Source organism: Ranitomeya imitator, chromosome 1 (genome assembly GCF_032444005.1).
Source record: "Ranitomeya imitator isolate aRanImi1 chromosome 1, aRanImi1.pri, whole genome shotgun sequence".
Classification (NCBI taxonomy): domain Eukaryota; kingdom Metazoa; phylum Chordata; class Amphibia; order Anura; family Dendrobatidae; genus Ranitomeya; species Ranitomeya imitator.
The window spans coordinates 428,310,947-428,335,810 of record NC_091282.1 but is presented as its reverse complement, the minus strand read 5'-3'; the positions used below and the strand labels follow the sequence as shown (position 1 = coordinate 428,335,810).

Sequence of the window (24,864 nt, the reverse complement as noted above, 5' to 3'; positions counted from 1 at the left end):
GTGTGTGGCAATGGAGTGGGAGGCTGGATTATGTGTGGTAATGGGGTGGGGGGCTGGATTATGTGTGGTAATGGGGTGGGGGGCGGGATTGTGTGTGGTAATGGGGTAGGGGCGGGATTATGTCACATGTGGTGGGGGCGGGATTATATGTGGTAATGGGGTGTGGGGCTGGATTATGTGTGGTAATGGGGTGGGGAGCAGGATTGTGTGTGGTAATGGGGTGGGGGGCGGGATTATGTGTGGTGATGTGGTGGGGGCGGGATTATGTGTGGTGATGTGCTGGGGGTGGGATTATGTGTGGTAATGGGGTAGGGGGCAGGATTATGTATGGTAATGTGGTGGGGGGGTGGGATTATGTGTGGTAATGGGGTGGAGAGCGGGATTATGTGTGGTGATGTGGTAGGGGCAGGATTGTGTGTGGTGATGTGGTGGGGGGCAGGATTGCGTGTGGTAATGGGGTGGTGGGCAGGATTGTGTATGGTGATGTGCTGGGGCGGGATTATGTGTGGTGGGGGGGCGAGATTATGTGTGGTGATGTGGTGGGGGGCGGGATTATGTGTGGTGATGTGGTGGGGGGCGGAAATATGTGTGGTGATGTGGTGGGGGGCGGGATTGTGCGTGGTGATGTGGTGGGGGGCAGGATTATGTGTGGTGATGTGGTGGGGGGCGGGATTGTGTGTGGTGATGTGATGGGGTGGGATTGTGTGTGGTGATGTGGTGGGGGGCAGGATTATGTGTGGTGATGTGGTGGGGTCGGGATTGTGTGTGGTGATGTGATGGGGGTGGGATTGTATGTGGTGATGTGGTGGGGGGCAGGATTATGTGTGGTGATGTGGTGGGGGCGGGATTATGTGTGGTGATGTGGTGGGGGCGGGATTATGTGTGGTGATGTGGTGGGGGCGGGATTGTGTGTGGTGATCTGGTGGGGGGCGGGATTGTGTGTGGTGATGTGGTGGGAGGCAGAGCTTCTGTGCAGGGGGTGGGATTAGCAAGTAATCACAATGCCTCTTATATATATAGATACACAGGGGTGTGAAAATGTTTGTCCCCTTCCTGATATCCTATTCTTTTGCATGTTTGTCACATTTAAAAGTTTCAGATCACCATACAAATTTAAATATTAGACAAAAATGACACAAGTAAACACAAAATGCAGTTTTTAAATGAAGGTCTTTATTATTACGGGAAAAAGAAATCCAAACCTACAGGGCCTTGTGTGAAAATGTTTGACCTCCCCCCCTTAAAACAAATTAGCTGTGTTATATCACATCTTTGGGAAGCTGAGTTCAATTTCCCTAGACACACCTAGGCTTGATTACTGCCAGACCTGTTCTCAATCAAAAAGTCACTTAAATAGGACGTGTCTGACAAAAAGGTAATAAAACCATTTCTAAAGCTTTTGGACTCCAGCGAACCACAGTGAGAGCTATTATCCACAAATAGCAAACACATGAAACAGTGGTGAACCTTCCCAGGAGTTGCCAGCCGACAAAAATTACCTCAAGAGCGCAGGGACAACTCATCCAAGAGGTCACAAAAGACCCCACAATAACATCCAAAGAACTGCAGGCCACACTTGCCTCAGTTAAAGTCAGTGTTCATGATTCCATCAGAGAGACTGGGCAAAAATGTTATGGTCGGGGGCAGTTTTGTTGCTTTAAGACCTGGAAGACTTGCTGTGCTAAATGGAACTATGAATTCTGCTGTGTGCCAAAACATCCTGAAGGAGAATGTCCGGCCATCTGTTTATGACCCCAAGCTGAAGCTCACTTGGGTTATGCAGCAGGACAATGATCTAAAACACTCTGACAAGTCCACCTCTGATTGGCTTAAGAAAAACAAAATAAAACTTTGGAGTGGCCTAGTCAAAGTCCTGACATTACTCGATTGAAATGCTGTGTCATGACCTTTAAAAATATAATGATGGCGTGCACTCAGTCAGAATTGCGAGGTGCTGGTGTAATGGATCAAATGATCCTGGGTACTAGTAGATATGTTTACACCGCACACTCTGATGACAATGTGTGAATTACTTGAATATTTATTGGTCAAAATAAATTTAAATAAGGGAGCGAAACAGAAATATAGTGCTGGAAGCGATATATAAAACAGACCTTTTCGGCTCAACCAGAGCCTTATTCATTGAATCGCTGAAAGAACAAAAGAGTCATGTATCACCAAGAGACAAAATAACAAACTAATAAGCAATAAACAAAATAGTATAATGGTAGTGCACTGTGGAATAATTCCGTGATCCTGGAAATAAAAGACAGCATATCGTGAACGGACAATATATACAATATATATAGTATTGAGCTAACAAATAGTCTAGTTCTAACGAATGTATACATAGAGGAAACCATATGTTTACCTTATCCACAATAAGAAGTGATTTGAAGCGGATAGGGTAGAGATCCCTCAGTGCCAAGATACGGCTGCAAAGAATAGCATCATGATTAAAAGAGAGGTCTAACTCACTATGATATAGAGAGAAGGAAGGAAGAATGGGTAGGTACCTATAGCTGTATGACTGATCCTGAGTCTTCAAAGGTGATGGCCCAATAGATATGTGGTAGCCTATGAGGAGAGGGGGAGAAAGCCCACATAGAGAAATATGTATGGGGACAAGTAAATGTAGGTCATAGCGCTGATGTATCCTAAATAGTGTGAAGGCGCACGTTACCTGCAGAGTAGTGGATGTATGCGGCGCTCCCGCGCCTTGCTATGGTCAGCAGCGTGCCTGCAGCCCCCATGTCTCAGTATTATATGCGGCGAGGAGCGCCGAAACCGGAAGTCCCGGACCGGAAGTGACGTGGCGCTGTCTGTCAGGATCGCACTGCGCAGGTGTAGGAGCCTGTGTGTACCCTGTAGTCAGGGTAACGAAAAAAGGAGCGATGGCGCTGTAAGAGCGCTATGTTGTGGCCCCAGAGCGCTATTGTGTGCCAAACATCTACCTGTATGAATATGGAGTAGGGAGGAGGGCTGAACAGAAGGCTGAATGAAAGTGCAAAGCGTAATAAATGCAAAACTATAATAGGTAATATGCATATAGGATAATAATCATGTAAGGACATATACTAGGGGAATTAAGGAGGGGGAAGCTAAGGTACTAAAGTCCCTGGTGGATAAAAAAACCTAATGTCAGTGATGTATAGTGGATAAGGACGTAGTATGATGAAGACTAAATAAGAGTATAGGGACAAAGGAAACAGGGAAGACAAAGAGACAGAAACCAGAGGGTGGAGGGGGAGGGAAAAGGGGTATGTATAGGGGAAAGAAAAGGGGGGAATATATGCGAAACTCACCTACAAAGACAGTAGTTTAGCGGGTCTGTAAAAGCAATAGGATAAAGATTATTCATAAAAGCCAATCTATGTCTCTATTGAGCCCTTTAGGGGCTAAAGTATCTAATTTATGGATCCCCACATAGAGGAGACCACACGGACATTTCACCAGATACACCACAAAATTAGAATTGCACGTATGGAAACCTTTGATAGGGAAAGATTTGCCTGTCCTAGGATGGGTTATGTTGTCCGACTTGATGACATTCGAGCAGGCTGCACAATTGAGACAAGGGAATGTCCCCTGTCGGCGGGTTACCAGTGTCTTTTGTGTTAACGTAGGCCTGGAGCTCCCCACATCAGCTCTAACTAACTTGTCACGGATATTGGAGGGTCGTTTGGTACAGATCAGGGTAGGTGCCTTGAATGAGTCTATTTCAGGGTATGCCTTAGATAGTAATGGCCAGTGTTTCTTAATGATAGAGTATACTCTGGCATTGTCGGATGGAATGTATGTACAAAGGGAATACGATCCCTGGGGTACATAGGAGGTTGAGGGGAAGGCGGGGTTAGAGCCCTGGTCTTTTCAAAATCCAGTAATTTGGGTGGGTAGTGTCTCAGTTCAAATTTTTGGGCCGTGGTGTCCAGTCTTTCTTTGCGGATTTCAGGATTGGAGACAATGCGTGACACTCTGTCAAATTGTGAGCGTGGCAGGCTATTTTTCGTGGTCCTGGGGTGGCAACTTGAGTAGTGCAAAAGACTGTTGCTGTCAGTGGGCTTGCAGTAAAGGTCTGTGGAGAGGTTACCTTCAATGTCCTTCATAACTAGTGTGTCCAAGAATGGGACTGATTCCGTACTGTGGTGTAGTGTAAATTGTAACTCCGGATGGATAGAATTCAGTTGTGAGAAAAATTCAAGCATAGAATTGGATGTACCCGTCCAAATGAAAAAGATATCATCGATATACCGATGATATCCCAGGGCAAATTGTGAGAAGAGATCATTGGAAAATACATAGTTAATTTCAAAGAAATTCATATAGGCATTAGCGTAAGCTGGCGCTACGTTCGCGCCCATCGCAGTGCCGCATCTCTAGACATAGAATGTGTCCTCAAATAGGAAATAGTTTTCCGTAATACTATGTCAAGTAGGTCTAAGCAGAATTGTATAGAATCAACGGACATATCAGATGATTCTAGTAGAAATTTTGTAGCCTCAATCCCTTTGTCATGTGTAATCGAGGTATAGAGACTGTTGACGTCTAAGGTCACTAAGATGCTCTCTGTGGGTACTGTACCCAAATGTTGTATGATCCTTAGAAAGTGTCCTGTATCTAGGAGATAGGATTTAGTTTTCTTCACAAGACGTGTCAGTATTTTTTCAAGGAAAACTGAGAGTGGAGATAAAACTGAGTCGGTGGAGGCGACTATCGGTCTTCCTGGTGGATTTTGGAGGGACTTGTGGATTTTAGGTAAAATGTAGAAAACTGGTGTGATGGGGTGGGGGTTAATGAGAAAGGAAGCAGTTTTCTGGTCGATTGTGTGGTGATCAAGATAATCATTTAGGAGGCTCTTGATTTTAGTGGTGATGCTGGTAACTGGGTCCCTTTGGATAATACCATAGGTATTGGAATCGGACAGCTGTCTGATTACTTCCTTGTTGTAGTCCATGCGATTCATCACCACTAGTGTTGAGCATTCCGATACCGCAAGTATCGGGTATCGGCCGATACTTGCGGTATCGGAATTCCGATACCGAGATCCGATATTTTTGTGATATCGGGTATCGGTATCGGAAGTGTAAAATAAAGAATTAAAATAAAAAATATTGTTATATTCACCTCTCCGGCGGCCCCTGGACATCAGCGCGAGGAACTGGCGTCCGGCACGGCTTCTTTGTTCAAAATGAGCGCCTTTAGGACCTGCGGAATGATGTCGCGGCTTCTGATTGGTCGCGTGCCGCCCATGTGACCGCCACGCGACCAATCAGAAACCGCGACGTCATTCCTCAGATAAATTCCTAGAATGAGCGCCTTTAGGACCTGAGGAATGACGTCGCGGCTTCTGATTGGTCGCGTGGCGGTCACATGGGCGGCACGCGACCAATCAGAAGCCGCGACGTCATTCCGCAGGTCCTAAAGGCGCTCATTTTGAACAAAGAAGCCGTGCCGGACGCCAGTTCCTCGCGCTGATGTCCAGGGGCCGCCGGAGAGGTGAATATAACAATATTTTCTATTTTAATTCTTTATTTTACACTTTAATATGGATCCCAGGGCCTGAAGGAGAGTTTCCTCTCCTTCAGACCCTGGGAACCATGAGAATACCTTCCGATACTTGGTGTCCCATTGACTTGTATTGGTATCGGATATCGGTATCGGCGATATCCGATACTTTTCGGGTATCGGCCGATACTATCCGATACCGATACTTTCAAGTATCGGACGGTATCGCTCAACACTAATCACCACTATAGCTCCCCCTTTATCTGCTGGCTTAATTGTAATGTTTTTATTGTTTTGAAGAGATGAAAGAGCTTGTTTCTCCACCAAGGAAAGATTAGAGTGAACAGGATAGAAGCCTAGTTGTTGTTGATGAGAGAATTGTTTGACCTCACGGTCCACCAGTGAAATAAAAGTTTCTGTTGCATGGTAGATGCGTGGAGGATTATACTTACTAGGAGTACGGAGGCCTAGAGACTTGATAGAAAGTTTAGGAGCCACAGTATTAACAGTGCCATGTGCCACCTCCCCCTAGTATTATCAGATAGCCCAAAATGTGTTTTCAGTCTTACAGTCCGAAAAATACGTTCGAGGTCTTTCTCCAATTGGAAGGAGTCCCAAGACGGGGTGGGGCAGAAGGACAGGCCCTTCTGTAGGACCGTCAATTCATCCGGGGATATCACAGACAGAGTAAAATTCCCAGAGGGCTTAGGAGTAACCTTCGCCCCACCCTCTTCTCTGACAACCCTGCTTATTGTGAGAAATACAAAAGAATACTGAATAAGTGCTCTCTAGACATAATATTACTCACCATAGAGTACCTACAAAAAACTATAGTGGAGACCAAACAGAGTATACAGGCTATCGAAGCACAACTCTCGACCGCTCTGTCCTCTACGGAGTGGACCTCTCTCAAGAGCAAGACAGAAAAATCACTCACGGAACATCAGAAATCCCTACAGGAACAAAAGAGACAAAAATTTCAACGTGACACGGAGGACTATTCATTGAATAAAGTCTACAAATGGAACGATACTTCCGCCAACACAGGACCATGGCGCCGACCCCGAAACCAAGATATGGATCTTTCAGCTCAGGGAGCGACTCCTCCACGACTTCCGGCAGACAGCATTTTTTATCGAAGAGCCGCAGGGGAGGACAACCAACCGCAGACCCACCAGGAGATCAAGGAGAAAGAATGGCCACCCGCTCACAGGTGAGACACCGGACTTAGTTATCAACATCTCGGACTATCTCCTCTACCCGGCTGAATTGACGGTCCTACAGAAGGGCCTGTCCTTCTGCCCCACCCCGTCTTGGGACTCCTTCCAATTGGAGAAAGACCTCGAACGTTTTTTTCAGACTGTAAGACTGAAAACACATTTTGGGCTATCTGATAATACTAGGGGGGAGGTGGCACATGGCACTGTTAATACTGTGGCTCCTAAACTTTCTATCACGTCCCTTGGCCTCCGTACTCCTAGTAAGTATAATCCTCCACGCATCTACCATGCAACAGAAACTTTTATTTCACTGGTGGACCGTGAGGTCAAACAATTCTCTCATCAACAACAACTAGGCTTCTATCCTGTTCACTCTAATCTTTCCTTGGTGGAGAAACAAGCTCTTTCATCTCTTCAAAACAATAAAAACATTACAATTAACCCCTTAGTGACCGCCAATACGCCTTTTAACTGACCTGAGATATAAGAGACTTATATCCCCATACAGGTGACAATCCAGTAGCTGTCAGCTGTCCACTATAGCTGACAACTTGCTGCATCAGCCATGATCAGTGTTTGCACCGTCCAAATCTATTTAACCCCTTAGATGCTGCTGTCAATAGTGACTACATCATTATAAACGGTTAACAGACTGTGGGGGCTTCCTCTGTATCCCAATTGGTGGTCTCAGATCATAATTGTGTGGTCCTGATGTTTGCCATGGCAATTCATGACCAAATCGCGGCCTTAGAGTCTGTCGGCTGTAGTAATCTGTTCAGAAGTTAGTGACATTTAGGTGATAAAAATACACATTTTCATTTTTCTAATGCCACTTTGCATTAATTCCTGAAAATCACCCGAAGGGTTAACAAACGACCTGACTGCAGTTTTCAATATATCAGGGGGTGCTGTTTTTAAAATGGTATCACTTGTGGGGATTTCCCTATATATAGGACCCCCAAATTCACTTCAAACATGGATAGGTCCCTAAAAAAATACATTTTGTAAATTTCCTTGAAAAAAATTTAAATTGTTGCTACATTTTTAATCCTCCTAAAATGCTAACAAAATAAAATAACATTTTGCAAATGGTTCTGTTGTAAAGCCGACATGTGGGAAATGTTATTTATTAATGTTTTGCTGTGGTATGACCATCGGGATTAAAGGGATAATCATTCAAAGTTTGCAAATTGCTAATTTTTTAACATTTTTTTCAAATTTCTGATATTTTTTATAAATAAACATAAAGCATATCAACCTAAATTTACCATTATCATAAAGTATAATGTGTCACGAAAAAACACTCTCAAAATCACTGGGATTTGTTGAAGCATTCCAGAGTTATTACCACATAAAGTGACACTGGTCAGATTTCAAAAATTTGGCTCTGTCACTAAGGGGTTAAGCCAGCAGATAAAGGGGGAGCTATAGTGGTGATGAATCGCACGGACTACAACAAGGAAGTAATCAGACAGCTGTCCGATTCCAATACCTATGGTATTATCCAAAGGGACCCAGTTACCAGCATCACCACTAAAATCAAGAGCCTCCTAAATGATTATCTTGATCACCACACGATCAACCAGAAAACTGCTTCCTTTCTCATTAACCCCCACCCCATCACACCGGTTTTCTACATTTTACCTAAAATCCACAAGTCCCTCCAAAATCCACCAGGAAGACCGATAGTCGCCTCCACCGACTCAGTTTTATCTCCACTCTCAGTTTTCCTTGAAAAAATACTGACACGTCTTGTGAAGAAAACTAAATCCTATCTCCTAGATACAGGACACTTTCTAAGGATCATACAACATTTGGGTACAGTACCCACAGAGAGCATCTTAGTGACCTTAGACGTCAACAGTCTCTATACCTCGATTACACATGACAAAGGGATTGAGGCTACAAAATTTCTACTAGAATCATCTGGTATGTCCGTTGATTCTATACAATTCTGCCTAGACCTACTTGACATAGTATTATGGGAAAATTATTTCCTATTTGAGGACACATTCTATGTCCAGAGATGCGGCACTGCGATGGGCGCGAACGTAGCGCCAGCTTACGCTAATGCCTATATGAATTTCTTTGAAATTAACTATGTATTTTCCAATGATCTCTTCTCACAATTTGCCCTGGGATATCATCGGTATATCGATGATATCTTTTTCATTTGGACGGGTACATCCAATTCTATGCTTGAATTTTTCTCACAACTGAATTCTATCCATCCGGAGTTACAATTTACACTACACCACAGTACGGAATCAGTCCCATTCTTGGACACACTAGTTATGAAGGACATTGAAGGTAACCTCTCCACAGACCTTTACTGCAAGCCCACTGACAGCAACAGTCTTTTGTACTACTCAAATTGCCACCCCAGGACCACAAAAAATAGCCTGCCACGCTCACAATTTGACAGAGTGTCACGCATTGTCTCCAATCCTGAAATCCGCAAAGAAAGACTGGACACCACGGCCCAAAAATTTGAACTGAGACACTACCCAGCCAAATTACTGGATTTTTAAAAGACCAGGGCTTTAACCCCGCCTTCCCCTCAACCTCCTATGTACCCCAGGGATCGTATTCCCTTTGTACATACATTCCATCCGACAATGCCCAGAGTATACTCTATCATTAAGAAACACTGGCCATTACTATCTAAGGCATACCCTGAAATAGACTCATTCAAGGCACCTACCCTGATCTGTACCAAACGACCCTCCAATATCCGTGACAAGTTAGTTAGAGCTGATGTGGGGAGCTCCAGGCCTACGTTAACACAAAAGACTCTGGCAACCCGCCGACAGGGGACATTCCCTTGTCTCAATTGTGCAGCCTGCTCGAATGTCATCAAGTCGGACAATATAACCCATCCTAGGACAGGCAAATCTTTCCCTATCAAAGGTTTCCATACGTGCAATTCTAATTTTGTGGTGTATCTGGTGAAATGTCCGTGTGGTCTCCTCTATGTGGGGGAGACCACTCAACATGTGAGGGATCGTATTGCGAGCCATAAATCGACTATCCGTTGCAATAAGAATTGGCTCCCCATACCAGAACATTTTTCTAATTCCGGACACTCTGTGGCTCAACTCCGTTTTCAGGTTATAGAACACGTCCCCCGCCCCCGTAGGGGTGGTAATCATGTAAGACTACTCAAATTGAGAGAGACATATTGGATCCATAAATTAGATACTTTAGCCCCTAAAGGGCTCAATAGAGACATAGATTGGCTTTTATGAATAATCTTTATCCTATTGCTTTTACAGACCCGCTAAACTACTGTCTTTGTAGGTGAGTTTCGCATATATTCCCCCCCCCCTTTTCTTTCCCCTATACATACCCCTTTTCCCTCCCCTTTTCCCTCCCCCCTCCACCCTCTGGTTTCTGTCTCTTTTTCTTCCCTGTTTCCTTTGTCCCTATACTCTTATTTAGTCTTCATCATACTACGTCCTTATCCACTATACATCACTGACATTAGGTTTTTTTATCCACTAGGGACTTTAGTACCTTAGCTTCCCCCTCCTTAATTCCCCTAGTATATGTCCTTACATGATTATTATCCTATATGCATATTACCTATTATAGTTTTGCATTTATTACGCTTTGCACTTTCATTCAGCCTTCTGTTCAGCCCTCCTCCCTACTCCATATTCATACAGGTAGATGTTTGGCACACAATAGCGCTCTGGGGCCACAACATAGCGCTCTTACAGCGCCATCGCTCCTTTCTTCGTTACCCTGACTACAGGGTACACACAGGCTCCTACACCTGCGCAGTGCGATCCTGACAGACAGCGCCACGTCACTTCCGGTCCGGGACTTCCGGTTTCGGCGCTCCTTGCCGCATATAATACTGAGACATGGGGGCTGCAGGCACGCTGCTGACCATAGCAAGGCGCGGGAGCGCCGCATACATCCACTACTCTGCAGGTAACGTGCGCCTTCACACTATTTAGGATACATCAGCGCTATGACCTACATTTACTTGTCCCCATACATATTTCTCTATGTGGGCTTTCCCCCCCTCTCCTCATAGGCTACCACATATCTATTGGGCCATCACACTTGAAGACTCAGGATCAGTCATACAGCTATAGGTACCTACCCATTCTTCCTTCCTTCTCTCTATATCATAGTGAGTTAGACCTCTCTTTTAATCATGATGCTATTCTTTGCAGCCGTATCTTGGCACTGAGGGATCTCTACCCTATCCGCTTCAAATCACTTCTTATTGTGGATAAGGTAAACATATGGTTTCCTCTATGTATACATTCGTTAGAAGTAGACTATTTGTTAGCTCAATACTATATATATTGTATATATTGTCCGTTCACGATATGCTGTCTTTTATTTCCAGGATCACAGAATTATTCCACAGTGCACTACCATTATACTATTTTGTTTATTGCTTATTAGTTTGTTATTTTGTCTCTTGGTGATACATGACTCTTTTGTTCTTTCAGCGATTCAATGAATAAGGCTCTGGTTGAGCCGAAACGTCTGTTTTATATATCGCTTCCAGCACTATATTTCTGTTTCGCTCCCTTATTTAAATTTATTTTGACCAATAAATATTCAAGTAATTCACACATTGTCATCAGAGTGTGCGGTGTAAACATATCTACTATGACCTTTAAAAAGGCAGTTCATTGTTGGAAACTCTCCAATATGTCTGAATTACAACAATTCTGCAAAGATGATTGGGCCAAAATTCCTCCAGAGCATTGTAAAAGACTCATTGCCAGTTATTGCAAATGCTTGATTGCAGTTGTTGCTGTTAAGGGTGGCCCAACCTGTTACTTGGTTTAGGAGCAATCCCGTTTTCACACAGGGTCCTGTAGGTTTAGATTTTTTTTCCATTTACCCCTTCCCGACATGCACAGTACATATACTGCTCTGCGAGAGCTGTGTTCGCGCAAAGAGAGAAATAAATACCAAAACGGAAATTATAATTGTCACCTGACAATAGGGTCCGATACCTATGTGGGAAGGCCCAATGTAGGATCAAGGGGGGATATTCCAATAAACATAAGATACTAGAAAAACAGAGTAATATGCCCAAAATTCAATGTATTAAAAGGTATAAATTAAATAGACCAAAGAACATATATTAATACATGCAATACAAATTAAATCAGTTTCACTAGATTTCAGAGAAGAGATGAGGTAGAGAGTGGCATAAATATCAATGCTACATCAAGTGATGAGTGGACACAGTCTGCACTACTCGTTATGTGCACAAATAGTACAGTATTCAGGCTATTCGTTACTCGACGAGTAATTAGGCATTAGCCTCAGTATATTCGAGTGACCCGCCCAGCATTTTTGGTGCTTTGTTTACAGCCAATGAACATGCGAGGCTGGCTTGAAAATCACAATAATCTTTGGTGTGGCATTACTGTGATTGGATGGCCTTCCAGCATCATAGGGGATATTTAAAGGCTGCCGGCTCCATCTTGTGCACATTACAGCCGGAAACAGTATAGTGTGAGGGTAGGGAGAGTGAAAAGAGAATAGGGACAATGATAGAAAGCTATAGCCAATGTTATTTATTCCAAAATGCTCTTTTAAGAGCTGAAGACTGTCAAAAATACTTGTTTTTCTTTGTTAGGTGGGGATTTAGCAGTGAGAGATTTAATAGCAGGGACGGAGGGTGGGTGGGTGGGTGGTTGAAAGGCAGGCACCTAGGTGTTCTGATCATTGCAAGTACATGCTGCAGCCCTCTGCTATTTTCCACTTAAAATACCTAATATTTGTCTAGCAGTTGTGCGACTGGCGCAATCTGGGTAGAGATAATAATACATGAAAATTTATCAGGGGCAATAATCTTCATTACTCTGCATTTGGAGTGTGTCAGCAAGATGATCTCCTCCTCATCCTCAGCGGAACTAGCCTCCCCTTCACTCCCCAGCTGGGAAATCTATAGCATTGCCTTGGTAAAGCGGCAGCATGTTCTGCTGAAACTCATGTGTATAGGTGATAAAGTTCACAATGCAGCCAAGCTCATGAAAGGGATAAAAGAACGGACTGAACAGTGGATCTTCCTGCTGAATCCCCAACCAGGTCTGATTGCGTGCGATAATGGTTGTAACTTGGTGGCGGCTTTAAAGCTTGGCAAGCTGGTACACGTTCCATGTATGGCCCATGTGCTGAACTTGGTTTTACAATGTTTTTTAAAAACATACCCTGACTTGCTTGACCTACTTTCTAAGGTACGCTGTGTCAGAGCACATTTCAGAAAGTCATCTCAGGCTTCCACTGGTCTAGCTTCACTGCAGCAGTGCTTTAATTTGCCTCATCAGCGACTGGTTTATGACCCGCCCACCATGCTGGTGAATGTAGAAAAGCCATGGAGACACCATCACGTGTTTCTCAACGCAAGCAAAAAATAGCCAGGTTTTTCACCGGGAAGTAACAACCACAGGAAGGGCAGCATCGAAAATGGAAAACTACCTCTGCCAAAACATGGTATCCATCCACAGACAGCTGTTTTGGGGTATTTGCCCCTCATCAGTGTGGAGTAGAAAACTGGCTATTAGGAGCAGTGCCTAGTAAAAGGACTATAAACATAAGGATGAATGACCTCGGGGAGATCAAAACATCCAACACCGCGGAGACACCATCACATGTTTCTCAACGCAGTGATCCAGAACACTGTCCCCATCCCTTATGGGAAATATGCAAATGCATGTAGAAAAGCTGCGGAGACACCATCACGTGTTTCTCAATGCAAGCATTAAATAGACAGGTCATTCACCAGGAAGGAACAACTACGGGAAGGGCAGCATCCAAAAAGGAAAACCACCTATGCCAAAACATGGTATCCATCCACAGACAGCTGTTCGGGGTATTTGCCCCTCATCAGTGTGGAGTAGGAAACTGGCTATTAGGAACAGTGCCTAGTAAAAGGTCATTCATCCTTATGTTTATAGTCCTTTTACTAGGCACTGCTCCTAATAGCCAGTTTCCCTCTCCACACTGATGAGGGGCAAATACCCCATAACAGTTGTCTGTGGATGGATACCACGTTTTGGCATAGGTGGTTTTCCTTTTTGGATGCTGCCCTTTCCGTGGTTGTTCTTTCCCAGTGAAAGACTTGGCTATTTATTCCTTGCATTGAGAAACAAGTGATGGAGGCTCCGCGGCTTTTCTACATGCATTTGCATATTTCCCATAAGGGGTGGGGGCAGTGTTCTGGATCACTGCGTTGAGAAACACGTGATGGTGTCTCCGCGGTGTTGGATGTTTTGATCTCCCAGAGGTCATTCATCCTTATGTTTATAGTCCTTTTACTAGGCACTGCTCCTAATAGCCAGTTTCCTACTCCACACTGATGAGGGGCAAATACCCCGAAACAACTGTCTGTGGATGGGTACCATGTATTGGCATAGGTGATTTTCCTTTTTGGATGCTGCCCTTCCCGTGGTTGTTCCTTCCCGGTGAAAGACCTGGCTATTTATTGCTTGCGTTGAGAAACACGTGATGGTGTCTCCGTGGGTTTTCTACATTCATTTGCATATTTCCCATAAGGGATGGTGGCAGTGTTCTGGATCACTGCGATGAGAAACACGTGATGGTGTCTCCGCGGTGCTGGATGTTTTGATCTCCCCGAGGTAATTCATCCTTATGTTTATACACCATGCTGGTGAGTCGCTCACCAGGGCCGTGGGGTACTCGGTACCGGATCCTGCGCTCACAGGGGGATGTCACGGTGGCGACCCGGTCCGTGGCTCTGTGCACAAATACAAAAGGGGAGGTCTTTAAAGGGAATAAAGTTTGTGTTCGTGACGCCACCTGTGGTATTCGGTCAGTGGGGACCGACACTTCTTTAAGGGGTCCTCTGGGGTGATGTTATGGCAGCTAGATGGTATAACTTCCCACAGGTGAAGTATATCCCCAGGGCTCCTGGTGTATAGATGGAAGATGATCAATGGTGCAGGAAAGAACGAGGACACAGTGTTGCAGTCTTTTTACCTTGTATACTGTCGACTCAGGCAGCCACAGTCCAGGGCACCAAATCACAGGGCAGGCAGGGTCCAGCCGGCTTGGAGGCAAGTTAGGAGTCCCCTTAGCCAGGTGGAAATCAAAGCCTTCCTCTAGCGCCATGGTGTTGTAGTCCCTTACTGCCTATTGCTTCAGATAAGGTCCTCACAGATGTTCTCTCTCTCTGTCCCCCCTTAAAGGATAGGATACAACCCATATGACTGGTCACTTGAGTCTGTTTATAGGGACTCTAGCACGCCCCGGGCTCTAAAGTTGTCACCGTGTCTCCTGAGTATTAAGGCGGACAGGTAACGTGAAGTTCAGCTGTCCTGCCAGTCTCTGCTGTATGTCGTGGAGGGCCTTACAACCTCGGTTTTCCGGCTACCGGTCTCTGCTCCTCAGAAGGAGGCAGCCTGCTTGGGGCTGGTCTCCCCCTGGTATCCTCTCCTGTGCTTTGCTCTCCTTCATGCTCACTGCAAGATATTCAGCTTTCTGTATGTCTCTTTCCAGGAATTGCTGCACTGCGGCTACACAGCTCTGTAAACCCTCTTCTGCCTCAGACTGATCCAGTCTGTTTCCTGGCAAGAACTATTCTGACCTTTGCCTTTTAAACAACCTTATATATGGGGAGTCACCTTGTAAATAGTATAAAAAGCTCCCCCTTTTGGCCTGGAGTCTGAATGTGTTGCATGCTTGTGTTACCTGGTTACAGTTATCCCTTCTTGCCTTCAAGTGTAACATCACTCTCCCCGTGAGGAAAGTAATGCTACTGTGATGACCAGGACCCTGGGGCGCCACACTGGAATTTGACCTTCCATATTTTGTTAAGGCTTAGTAAGCAGCAGAGAGCAGTCTCTGAATTCCAGCTTCTCAATGACCGTCAGAGTAACACTCAGCCCTCAAACATAACTGGCGAGTGGGTGTGGATCAATGACCTATGTGAGGTTCTTCAAAACTTTGAATACTGCACCAAGATGGTAAGCGATGATGACGGTATTATGAGGGTAACCATCCCACTGCTCTGTCTATTAAAACGTTCGCTGCAGAATCTGAAAGAGGAAGTTTTGAAGTCTGAGCAGGTGGCTATGGAGCAAGATTGTACAGTGGCTGATACCACACAGCCCAGACTCACACAGGATTCTCAGGCCACATTGGGTCATCACTAATGATGAGCGAGCACTAAAATGCTCGGATGTTCGTTGCTCGGGTTGAGCAGATTGGAATACTCGGGTACTGGACCCAAGCAACGAGCCCAATGTAAGTCTATGGGAGACCCGGGTATTTTTACCGCGATCCCCCCGGGGGTCCTTTTAAGGTCTAAAAATGTCTGAAAATGAGGAAACACTGCTCAAATGACACAGGAACATCATGGGGATCGCCCCTGGAAGTATTCCTGACTCCTAGTTCACAGCTCTAAACAATTTTTTCAGAGATTTATTCAATTTTTCCCTGTGCCACAAAAAACACATTAAAACAAAACCAAAATGGATTTTGCTGGGAAATATGTTAAGGCACATCCTTTGAAGATTATTTACTTGCGTGTAAGGCCAACTAATTAACCCCAAACCAAAAATTTCCTCCCCCACTTGGGCTTAGTTCAGACGCAGCGTTTTTGAAGCGTTTTTCAACTTTAACATTGCTTTCAGCCACTACAAATGCATTCACTGGGAAATGTCATTGTAACATTTAACAACCCTATCTGGCCATGTGGTGTGTGACACATATGCAGATCCATCTTGTTTCATTTATGAAGGAGGGACTCTTAAAGCCACATAGCCTATTTTTACTGGTGTATCAGGTGGCATTAATCTTCTTAAAGGGCCATTATTAAAGAGTGGGTCTCCTAAACTGTTGCTGCCTACGTGGTGAGTGGATGGGCTGCCAAGAATTACAATGCACCACAATACCCCTTTCGTAAGATGTCCAAGAGGGCCTCCTGAAAAAATGTTGCATTGAATGCAAGGCCTGCCCTGCTACCAATTCATATGCACCCCAATAAGCCTTTGAACCCACATACTGGATGGGCCCTTGCAAATCCACTTCACAATATGCATTTTGTACTCCTGAACTCCTTGGTTTTACACATTGGCGGCAAGGCCAGCCCTGCTGCATAGTCAGTCATATGCACCCCATTAGGCCTTGGAACCCACATACTGGATGGGCCCAGTAAACTCCACTTCACAATATGCATTTTGTACTCCATACTCCTTGGTTTTACACGTTGGCGGCAAGGCCAGCCCTGCTGCATAGTCAGTCATATGCACCCCATTAGGCCTTGGAACCCACATACTGGATGTGCCCATGAAAATCCACTTAACAATGTGCATTTTGTTCCCCATACTCCTTTGTTTTATACATTGGCAGGAAGGCGAGCCCTGCTGCATAGTCAGTCATATGCACCCCATTAGGCCTTGAAACCCACATACTGGATGTGCCCATGAAAATCCACTTAACAATGTGCATTTTGTTCCCCATACTCATTTGTTTTATACATTGGCAGGAAGGCGAGCCCTGCTGCATAGTCAGTCATATGCACCCCATTAGGCCTTGGAACCCACATACTGGATGTGCCCATGAAAATCCACTTCACAATATGCATTTTGTACTCCCGCACTCCTTTGTTTTACACATTGGCAGGAAGGCGAACCCTGCTACATAGTTAGTCATATGCACCCCATTAGGCCTTGGAACCCACATACTGGATGGGCCCAGGAAAAGCCACTGCACAATATGCATTTTGTGCTCCATACTCCTTTGTTTTATACATTGGCGGCAAGTCCAGCCCTGCTGCATAGTCAGTCATATGCACCCCATTAGGCCTCGGAACCCACATACTGGATGAGCCCAGGAAAATCCACTTCACAATATGCATTTTGTACTCCCGTTCTCCTTGTTTTTACACATTGGTGGCAGGAAGGCCAGTCCTGCTGCATAGTCAGTCATATGCACCCCATTAGGCCTTGGAACCCACATAGCGGATGGGCCCAGGAAAATCCACTTCACAGTTGCATTTTGTGCTCCATATTCCTTTGTTTTATAAATTGGAAGGAAGGTGAGCCCTGCTGCATAGTCAGTCATATGCACCCCATTAGGCCTTGGAACCCACAAACTGGATGGGCCCAGGAAAATTCACTCGTATTTTTTAATGGTATGATGGTTCCCTCTTTGCACAATTATTTACAGGAGAATTTTGCAATTTTATTTGACATGTTTTTAACACTAAGGTTCAGATACGGCTAAGGCAAATACTTGCAATACAACGCAATTTTATTGCAAACTACAAAATTCAAGGAATACTATGATTGAATAGTCTGAGTGCGTACACTTTTGTATGTGTTAACATACACAGGTTAATAAATACCGTATTTTCCGGCGTATAAGACGAATGGGCGTATAAGACGACCCACAACTTTTCCAGTTAAAATATAAAATCTTCTCAAAAGTCGGGGGTTGTCTTATATGCCGGGTGTCGTCTCATAGGGTGGGTGCGGAGCAATCTGCGGTCGACGTATATAGTGGAGGGGAGTGGTCCCGATGATGAGGTGAGAGAGCGCCTCACCAGGAAGGTGTAAGTGAAGCAAACTGTCAGCGTCTGGGATGCCAGGGGTATGCAAAAAAGAGAGAGAGGTGCTGTGCCTAGAAAAACACTCCTCTTTCACTCATCTGGCTCACCCTTGTATCCTATTATCTTCTTCTCTGCCTCTGCTTCACTTACACCTTCCCAGTGAGGCGCCCTCACCTCGTCATTGGGGCCGCTCCACCCACAATATGCGGCGACCGCAGATTACTCCGCATCTGCCCTATAAGACGACACCTGGCGTATAAGACGACACCCGACTTTTGAGAAGATTTTCAGGGGTTAAAAAGTAGTCTTATAAGCCAGAAAATACAGTACATATAAGGATTAAATAAATATAGTGATTACGCACAGTATATATGAAGATTAACTACATACAGTATAGTTAGATCATCACCAAGATGCTTTTAAATAAACATCATCTGTCTGGAATATCAGAGAAGCAACACCAAGACAGAGAACCCCTTCATAAAGTAACACTGGTCAGATTTTTTTTAAAATTGGCCTTTTAAGGGAAGGTGAAAACAGTCTTCAGGGTGACGGTGTTAACAAAGACCTTCATTTCAAAACTGCATTTTGTATTTACTTGTGCTATGTTTGTCTAATCTTTACATTCGTTTGGTGATCTAAAACATTGAAGCATGATAAACATGCAAAGAATAGGAAATCAGGAAGGGGGTAACCACCTTTTCACACAACTTTATATGTATATATATATATATATATATATATATACACAGTATATATCTCTGTAATAAAACTGAGTTCTCATGTGACTGCGTGACTGTGACATGTTATTGTGTTTAATTGCTACCATTTTGGCAAGATTTTAACAAATGCAAAGCTTTGTGGCTAAAGCTGTAGAATAATTTGACAATTGGCAAACAATGTAAAGAACAATAGATTTATGTTGCCATCAGGAATCTATTGTGGATGAACAAGAAAACACAAAGGAAGAAAATATTCATTTACGGAGGTTTCTAATTGTTCTGGCCAACTTTATGATCACCATTTGTCTTGGAGGAAGTGGTTATCTCATTTATTTTGTTGTGAAGCGATCACAGGAATTCAAAAAGCTGGATAACCCAAGTTGGTACCAGAATAATGAGGTATGACTAATTGTATGTCTTATTTCAATATGACTTATATTTTTATCTTTGGGATCCATAGAAAACAGATAAAGATTAGTTAAAAGTATTTTTTCCTGACAATTAAATATCAGTTTCAAGCAAATTAACTCCAGCAGTCACCAGGGTCACCCCAATAAATGCCTTAAGTGGTCACATGACATAGTTAATAAATGTGGGGGGCCTGTTTTCGGTACCAAAGGTAACAGGTAAGGGATATTTACCACTTTGAGTAACATGAGCCTATTAGTCTAATGTCTCTAGAGTCCTTTAAAACTATAAGCAAGACTGCAGTCCAACAAAATCATTATTTTGCAAGCTCTATTTTGGACCCCTGAACTACACTTCATTTTTCACCTATATCAATTACATTAATTCATATAGGCTATATACCAGTGACAGCTAAATGCCAATATTTCTATTATGGACTCTATACTGTCTGTCAGTTTCCGAAGAGTATTTTGTGCTTTGCCCTTAATTCCTATCTCACTTACCCAGAACATATCCCTTTGTTCTGTCTGTCTACTAAGTTATAAGTGTATTCTACTTGCAGGTAGAAATTGTAATGAACCTTCTGTCGATGTTTTGCCCTCCATTATTTGAAACAATTGCTGGTATGGAAAATTATCACCCTAGACTGGCTTTAAAGTGGCAACTTGGGCGGATTTTCGCACTCTTCCTTGGCAATCTGTATACTTTTTTGCTGGCTTTAATTGATGATGTCAATGGCAAGGTATGATTTAAAATGTACAAAACATTGCTCTGGTATTTCATGGAATAGATGAAGTTCTAATGCTTAAATCTCATATTATATTACATAATTTGTTAGGTGTGTTGGATACTACAAGCTCTTCTCACAAAATTAGAATATCATCAAAAAGTTAATTTATTTCTGTTCTTCAATACAAAAAGTGAAACTCATATAATATATGGAGTCATTACAAACAGAGTTATCTACGTATTTCAAGTGTTTATTTCTGTTAATGTTGATGATTCCGGCTTACAGCCAATGAAAACCCAAAAGTAATTATCTCAGTAAATTAGAGTAATTAACAAAAAACTCCTGCAAAGGCTTCCTAAGCGTTTAAAAAGGTCCCTTAGTTTTTCAGTAGGCTCCACAATCATGGGGAAGACTGCTGACTTGACAGATGTCCAGAAGGTAGTCATTGTCACACTCCACAAGGAAGGTAAGCCACAAAACGTCATTGCTACAGAAGCTGGCTGTTCAAAGTGGAAAGTTGAGGGTAAGGTCCACTGTGTTTTATCAAGACCAAAGTCAGTGCAGCCATCTACCAGGACATTTTAGAGCACTTCATGCTTCTCTCTGCCAACAAACTTTTTGGAGATGGAAATTTAATTCTCCAGTAGGACTTGGCACCTGTCCACACTGCCAAAAGCACCAATACCTTGTTTAAGAGCAACAGTATCACTGTGCTTGATTGGCCAGCAAACTCACCTGACTGTTGTGAATTCTGTGGCTGAGTTCACTTCTGTGGTCACAAGTGGTATTGCAGTCTCTGGGCTTCCTCCCTCAGGTGTTTTGGTGAGCTCGTTGGCTGCCTTGCTATTTAGCTCCACCTGAGTCTGTCTTCCTTGCTCCTTGTCAATGTTCCAGTGTTGGATCTGAGCTACTGCATTTTTCCTTGGGCCTGCTGCTCTGCTAGATAAGTGCTTCTAGTTTGTTTTCTGTTTTTTCTGTCCAGCTTGTTATTATCTTTTGCTGGAAGCTCTGAGAAGCAAAGGGGTGCACCGCCGTGCTGTTAGTTCGGCACGGTGGGTCTTTTTGCCCCTTTGCGTGGTTTTCGTTTTAGGGTTTTTTGTAGACTGCATAGTTCTCTTTGCTATCCTCGCTCTGTCTAGAATATCGGGCCTCACTTTGCTGAATCTATTTCATTCCTACGTTTGTCTTTTCATCTTGCTAACAGTCATTATATGTGGGGGCTGCCTATTCCTTTGGGGTATTTCTCTGAGGTAAGTCAGGCTTGTATTTCTATCTTCAGGCTAGTCAGCTCCTCAGGCAGTGCCGAGTTGCATAGGTAGTTGATAGGCGCAATCCACTGCTGCTTCCAGTTGTGTGAGGATAGATCAGGTACTGCAGTCTACAGAGATTCCACGTCTCAGAGCTCGTCCTATTGTTTTGGGTTATTGCCAGATCTCTGTATGTGCGCTGATTACTGCACGCTGTGTTGCCTGATTGCCAGCCATAACAGTACAAGGAGCCATTCAATGATTTCCAATAGAGGGAAAAAAGAAATCCTGACATCATTTTTTTTTCTTAGCTCTGTCTTCAGTCTTTTTTTTCCCCTAGACATTAGAGTGCTTCAGGACACAGCTGTGGACATGGATATTCAGGCTCTGTGCTCCTCAATGGATAATCTCGTTGTAAATGTACAAAAGATTCAAGATACTATTGATCAGAAATCGATGCTAGAACCAAGAATTCCGATTCCTGATTTGTTTTTTGGTGACAGAACTAAGTTCCTGAGCTTCAGAAATAATTGTAAGCTATTTTTGGCCTTGAAACCTCATTCTTCTGGTAATCCTATTCAACAGGTTTTGATTATTATTTCTTTTTTGCGCGGCGACCCACAGGACTGGGCGTTTTCTCTTGCACCAGGAGATTCTGCATTGAGTAATGTTGATGCATTTTTCCAGGCGCTGGGATTGCTTTACGATGAGCCTAATTCAGTGGATCAAGCTGAGAAAAATCTGCTGGCTTTATGCCAGGGTCAGGATGATGTAGAAGTATATTGTCAGAAATTTAGAAAATGGTCAGTACTCACTCTGTGGAATGAATCTGCACTAGCGGCTTTGTTCAGAAAGGGTCTCTCTGAAGCTCCTAAGGATGTAATGGTGGGATTTCCTATGCCTGCTGGTTTGAATGAGTCTATGTCCTTGGCCATTCAGATCGGTCGTCGCTTGCGCGAGCGTAAATCTGTGCACCATCTGGCGGTATTGTCTGAGAGTAAGCCTGAGCCTATGCAGTGCGACAGGACTATGACTAAAGTAGAACGGCACGAACACAGACGTCTGAACAGACTGTGTTTCTATTGTGGTGATTCTACTCATGCTATTTCTAATTGTCCTAAACGCACTAGGCGGTTCGATAGCTCTGCCGTTATTGGTACTGTACAGTCCAAATTCCTTTTGTCTATTACCTTAATGTGCTCTTTGTCATCATATTCTGTCATGGCGTTTGTGGATTCAGGCGCTGCCCTGAATCTGATGGATTTGGATTATGCTAAACGTTGTGGATTTTTCTTGGAGCCTTTGCGGTGTCCTATTCCGTTGAGAGGAATTGATGCTACACCTCTGGCCAAGAATAAGCCTCAGTACTGGGCCCAGCTGACCATGTGCATGGCTCCTGCACATCAGGAAGTTATTCGCTTTTTGGTACTGCATAATTTGCATGATGTGGTCGTGTTGGGGTTGCCATGGCTGCAAACCCATAATCCAGTATTGGATTGGAACTCTATGTCGGTAACCAGCTGGGGTTGTCAGGGAGTACATGGTGATGTTCCATTTTTGTCTGTTTCGTCATCCATTCCTTCTGACATCCCAGAGTTCTTGTCGGACTTTCAGGATGTATTTGAAGAGTCCAAGTCTGATGCCCTTCCTCCGCATGGGAATTGTGATTGTGCTATCGATTTGATTCCTGGTAGTAAATTCCCTAAGGGTCGTTTATTTAATTTGTCCGTACCTGAACACACCGCTATGCGCAGTTATGTGAAGGAGTCCCTGGAGAAGGGACATATTCGCCCATCGTCATCACCATTGGGAGCAGGGTTCTTTTTTGTAGCCAAGAAGGATGGTTCGCTAAGACCGTGTATTGATTACCGCCTTCTTAATAAGATCACTGTTAAGTTTCAGTATCCCTTGCCATTGATTTCTGACTTGTTTGCTCGGATTAAGGGGGCTAGTTGGTTTACTAAGATTGATCTTCGTGGTGCGTATAATCTGGTGAGAATCAGGCAGGGAGATGAATGGAAAACGGCATTTAATACGCCCGAGGGTCATTTTGAGTATCTGGTGATGCCGTTCGGACTTGCCAATGCTCCATCTGTTTTTCAGTCTTTTATGCATGACATTTTCCGTGAGTATCTGGATAAATTCTTGATTGTTTACTTGGATGACATTTTGATCTTCTCAGATGATTGGGAGTCTCATGTGAAGCAAGTCAGAATGGTTTTCCAGGTACTGCGTGCTAATTCCTTGTTCGTGAAGGGATCAAAGTGTCTCTTCGGTGTGCAGAAAGTTTCATTTTTGGGGTTCATCTTTTCCCCTTCTACTATCGAGATGGATCCGGTTAAGGTTCAGGCCATCCAGGATTGGACTCAGCCGACATCTCTAAAAAGTTTGCAGAAATTCCTGGGCTTTGCTAATTTTTATCGTCGCTTCATCTGTAATTTTTCTAGCATTGCCAGACCATTGACCGATTTGACCAAGAAGGGTGCTGATTTGGTTAATTGGTCTTCTGCTGCCGTGGAAGCTTTTCAGGAGTTGAAGCGTCGTTTTTGCTGTGCCCCTGTGTTGTGTCAACCTGATGTTTCTCTTCCGTTCCAGGTCGAGGTTGATGCTTCTGAGATTGGTGCAGGGGCGGTTTTGTCACAGAGAGGTTCTGGTTGCTCAGTGTTCAAACCATGTGCTTTCTTTTCCAGGAAATTTTCTGCTGCTGAGCGTAATTATGATGTGGGCAACCGAGAGTTGCTGGCCATGAAGTGGGCATTCGAGGAGTGGCGTCATTGGCTTGAGGGTGCTAAGCATCGCGTGGTGGTTTTGACTGATCATAAGAACCTTACTTATCTTGAGTCTGCCATGCGCTTGAATCCTAGACAGGCCCGTTGGTCGTTATTTTTTGCTCGTTTTGATTTTGTGATTTCATACCTTCCGGGCTCTAAAAATGTGAAGGCGGATGCTCTGTCTAGGAGTTTTGTGCCCGACTCTCCGGGGTTATCTGAGCCGGCGAGTATCCTCAAGGAAGGAGTCATTGTGTCTGCCATCTCCCCTGATTTGCGGAGAGTGTTGCAGAAATTTCAGGCTAATAAACCTGATCGTTGTCCGGCCGAGAAACTGTTCGTCCCTGATAGGTGGACTAGTAAAGTTATCTCTGAACTTCATTGTTCGGTGCTGGCCGGTCATCCAGGAATCTTTGGTACCAGGGAGTTGGTTGCTAGATCCTTCTGGTGGCCATCTCTGTCACGGGATGTGCGTGCTTTTGTGCAGTCCTGTGGAATTTGTGCTAGGGCTAAGCCCTGCTGTTCACGTGCCAGTGGGTTGCTTTTGCCCTTGCCGGTCCCGAAGAGGCCTTGGACACATATTTCGATGGATTTCATTTCTGACCTTCCCGTTTCTCAAAAGATGTCTGTCATTTGGGTGGTCTGTGATCGCTTTTCTAAAATGGTCCATCTGGTGCCCTTGGTTAAATTGCCTTCCTCCTCTGATT

At 44.1% G+C, this 24,864-nt stretch overlaps 1 protein-coding gene across 1 annotated transcript in view; it reads left to right on the top strand.

Annotated features, from left to right (window-relative positions):
• LOC138670522 (transmembrane channel-like protein 2-A) overlaps positions 1–24,864 on the top strand; it is a 111,143-nt gene that overhangs the window by 14,219 nt on the left and 72,060 nt on the right. The window contains exons 2-3 of the mRNA XM_069757972.1: positions 19,215–19,403; positions 19,975–20,154. Coding sequence (XP_069614073.1) covers positions 19,215–19,403; positions 19,975–20,154 — 369 coding nt within the window. The remainder of the gene's footprint in view (positions 1–19,214; positions 19,404–19,974; positions 20,155–24,864) is intronic.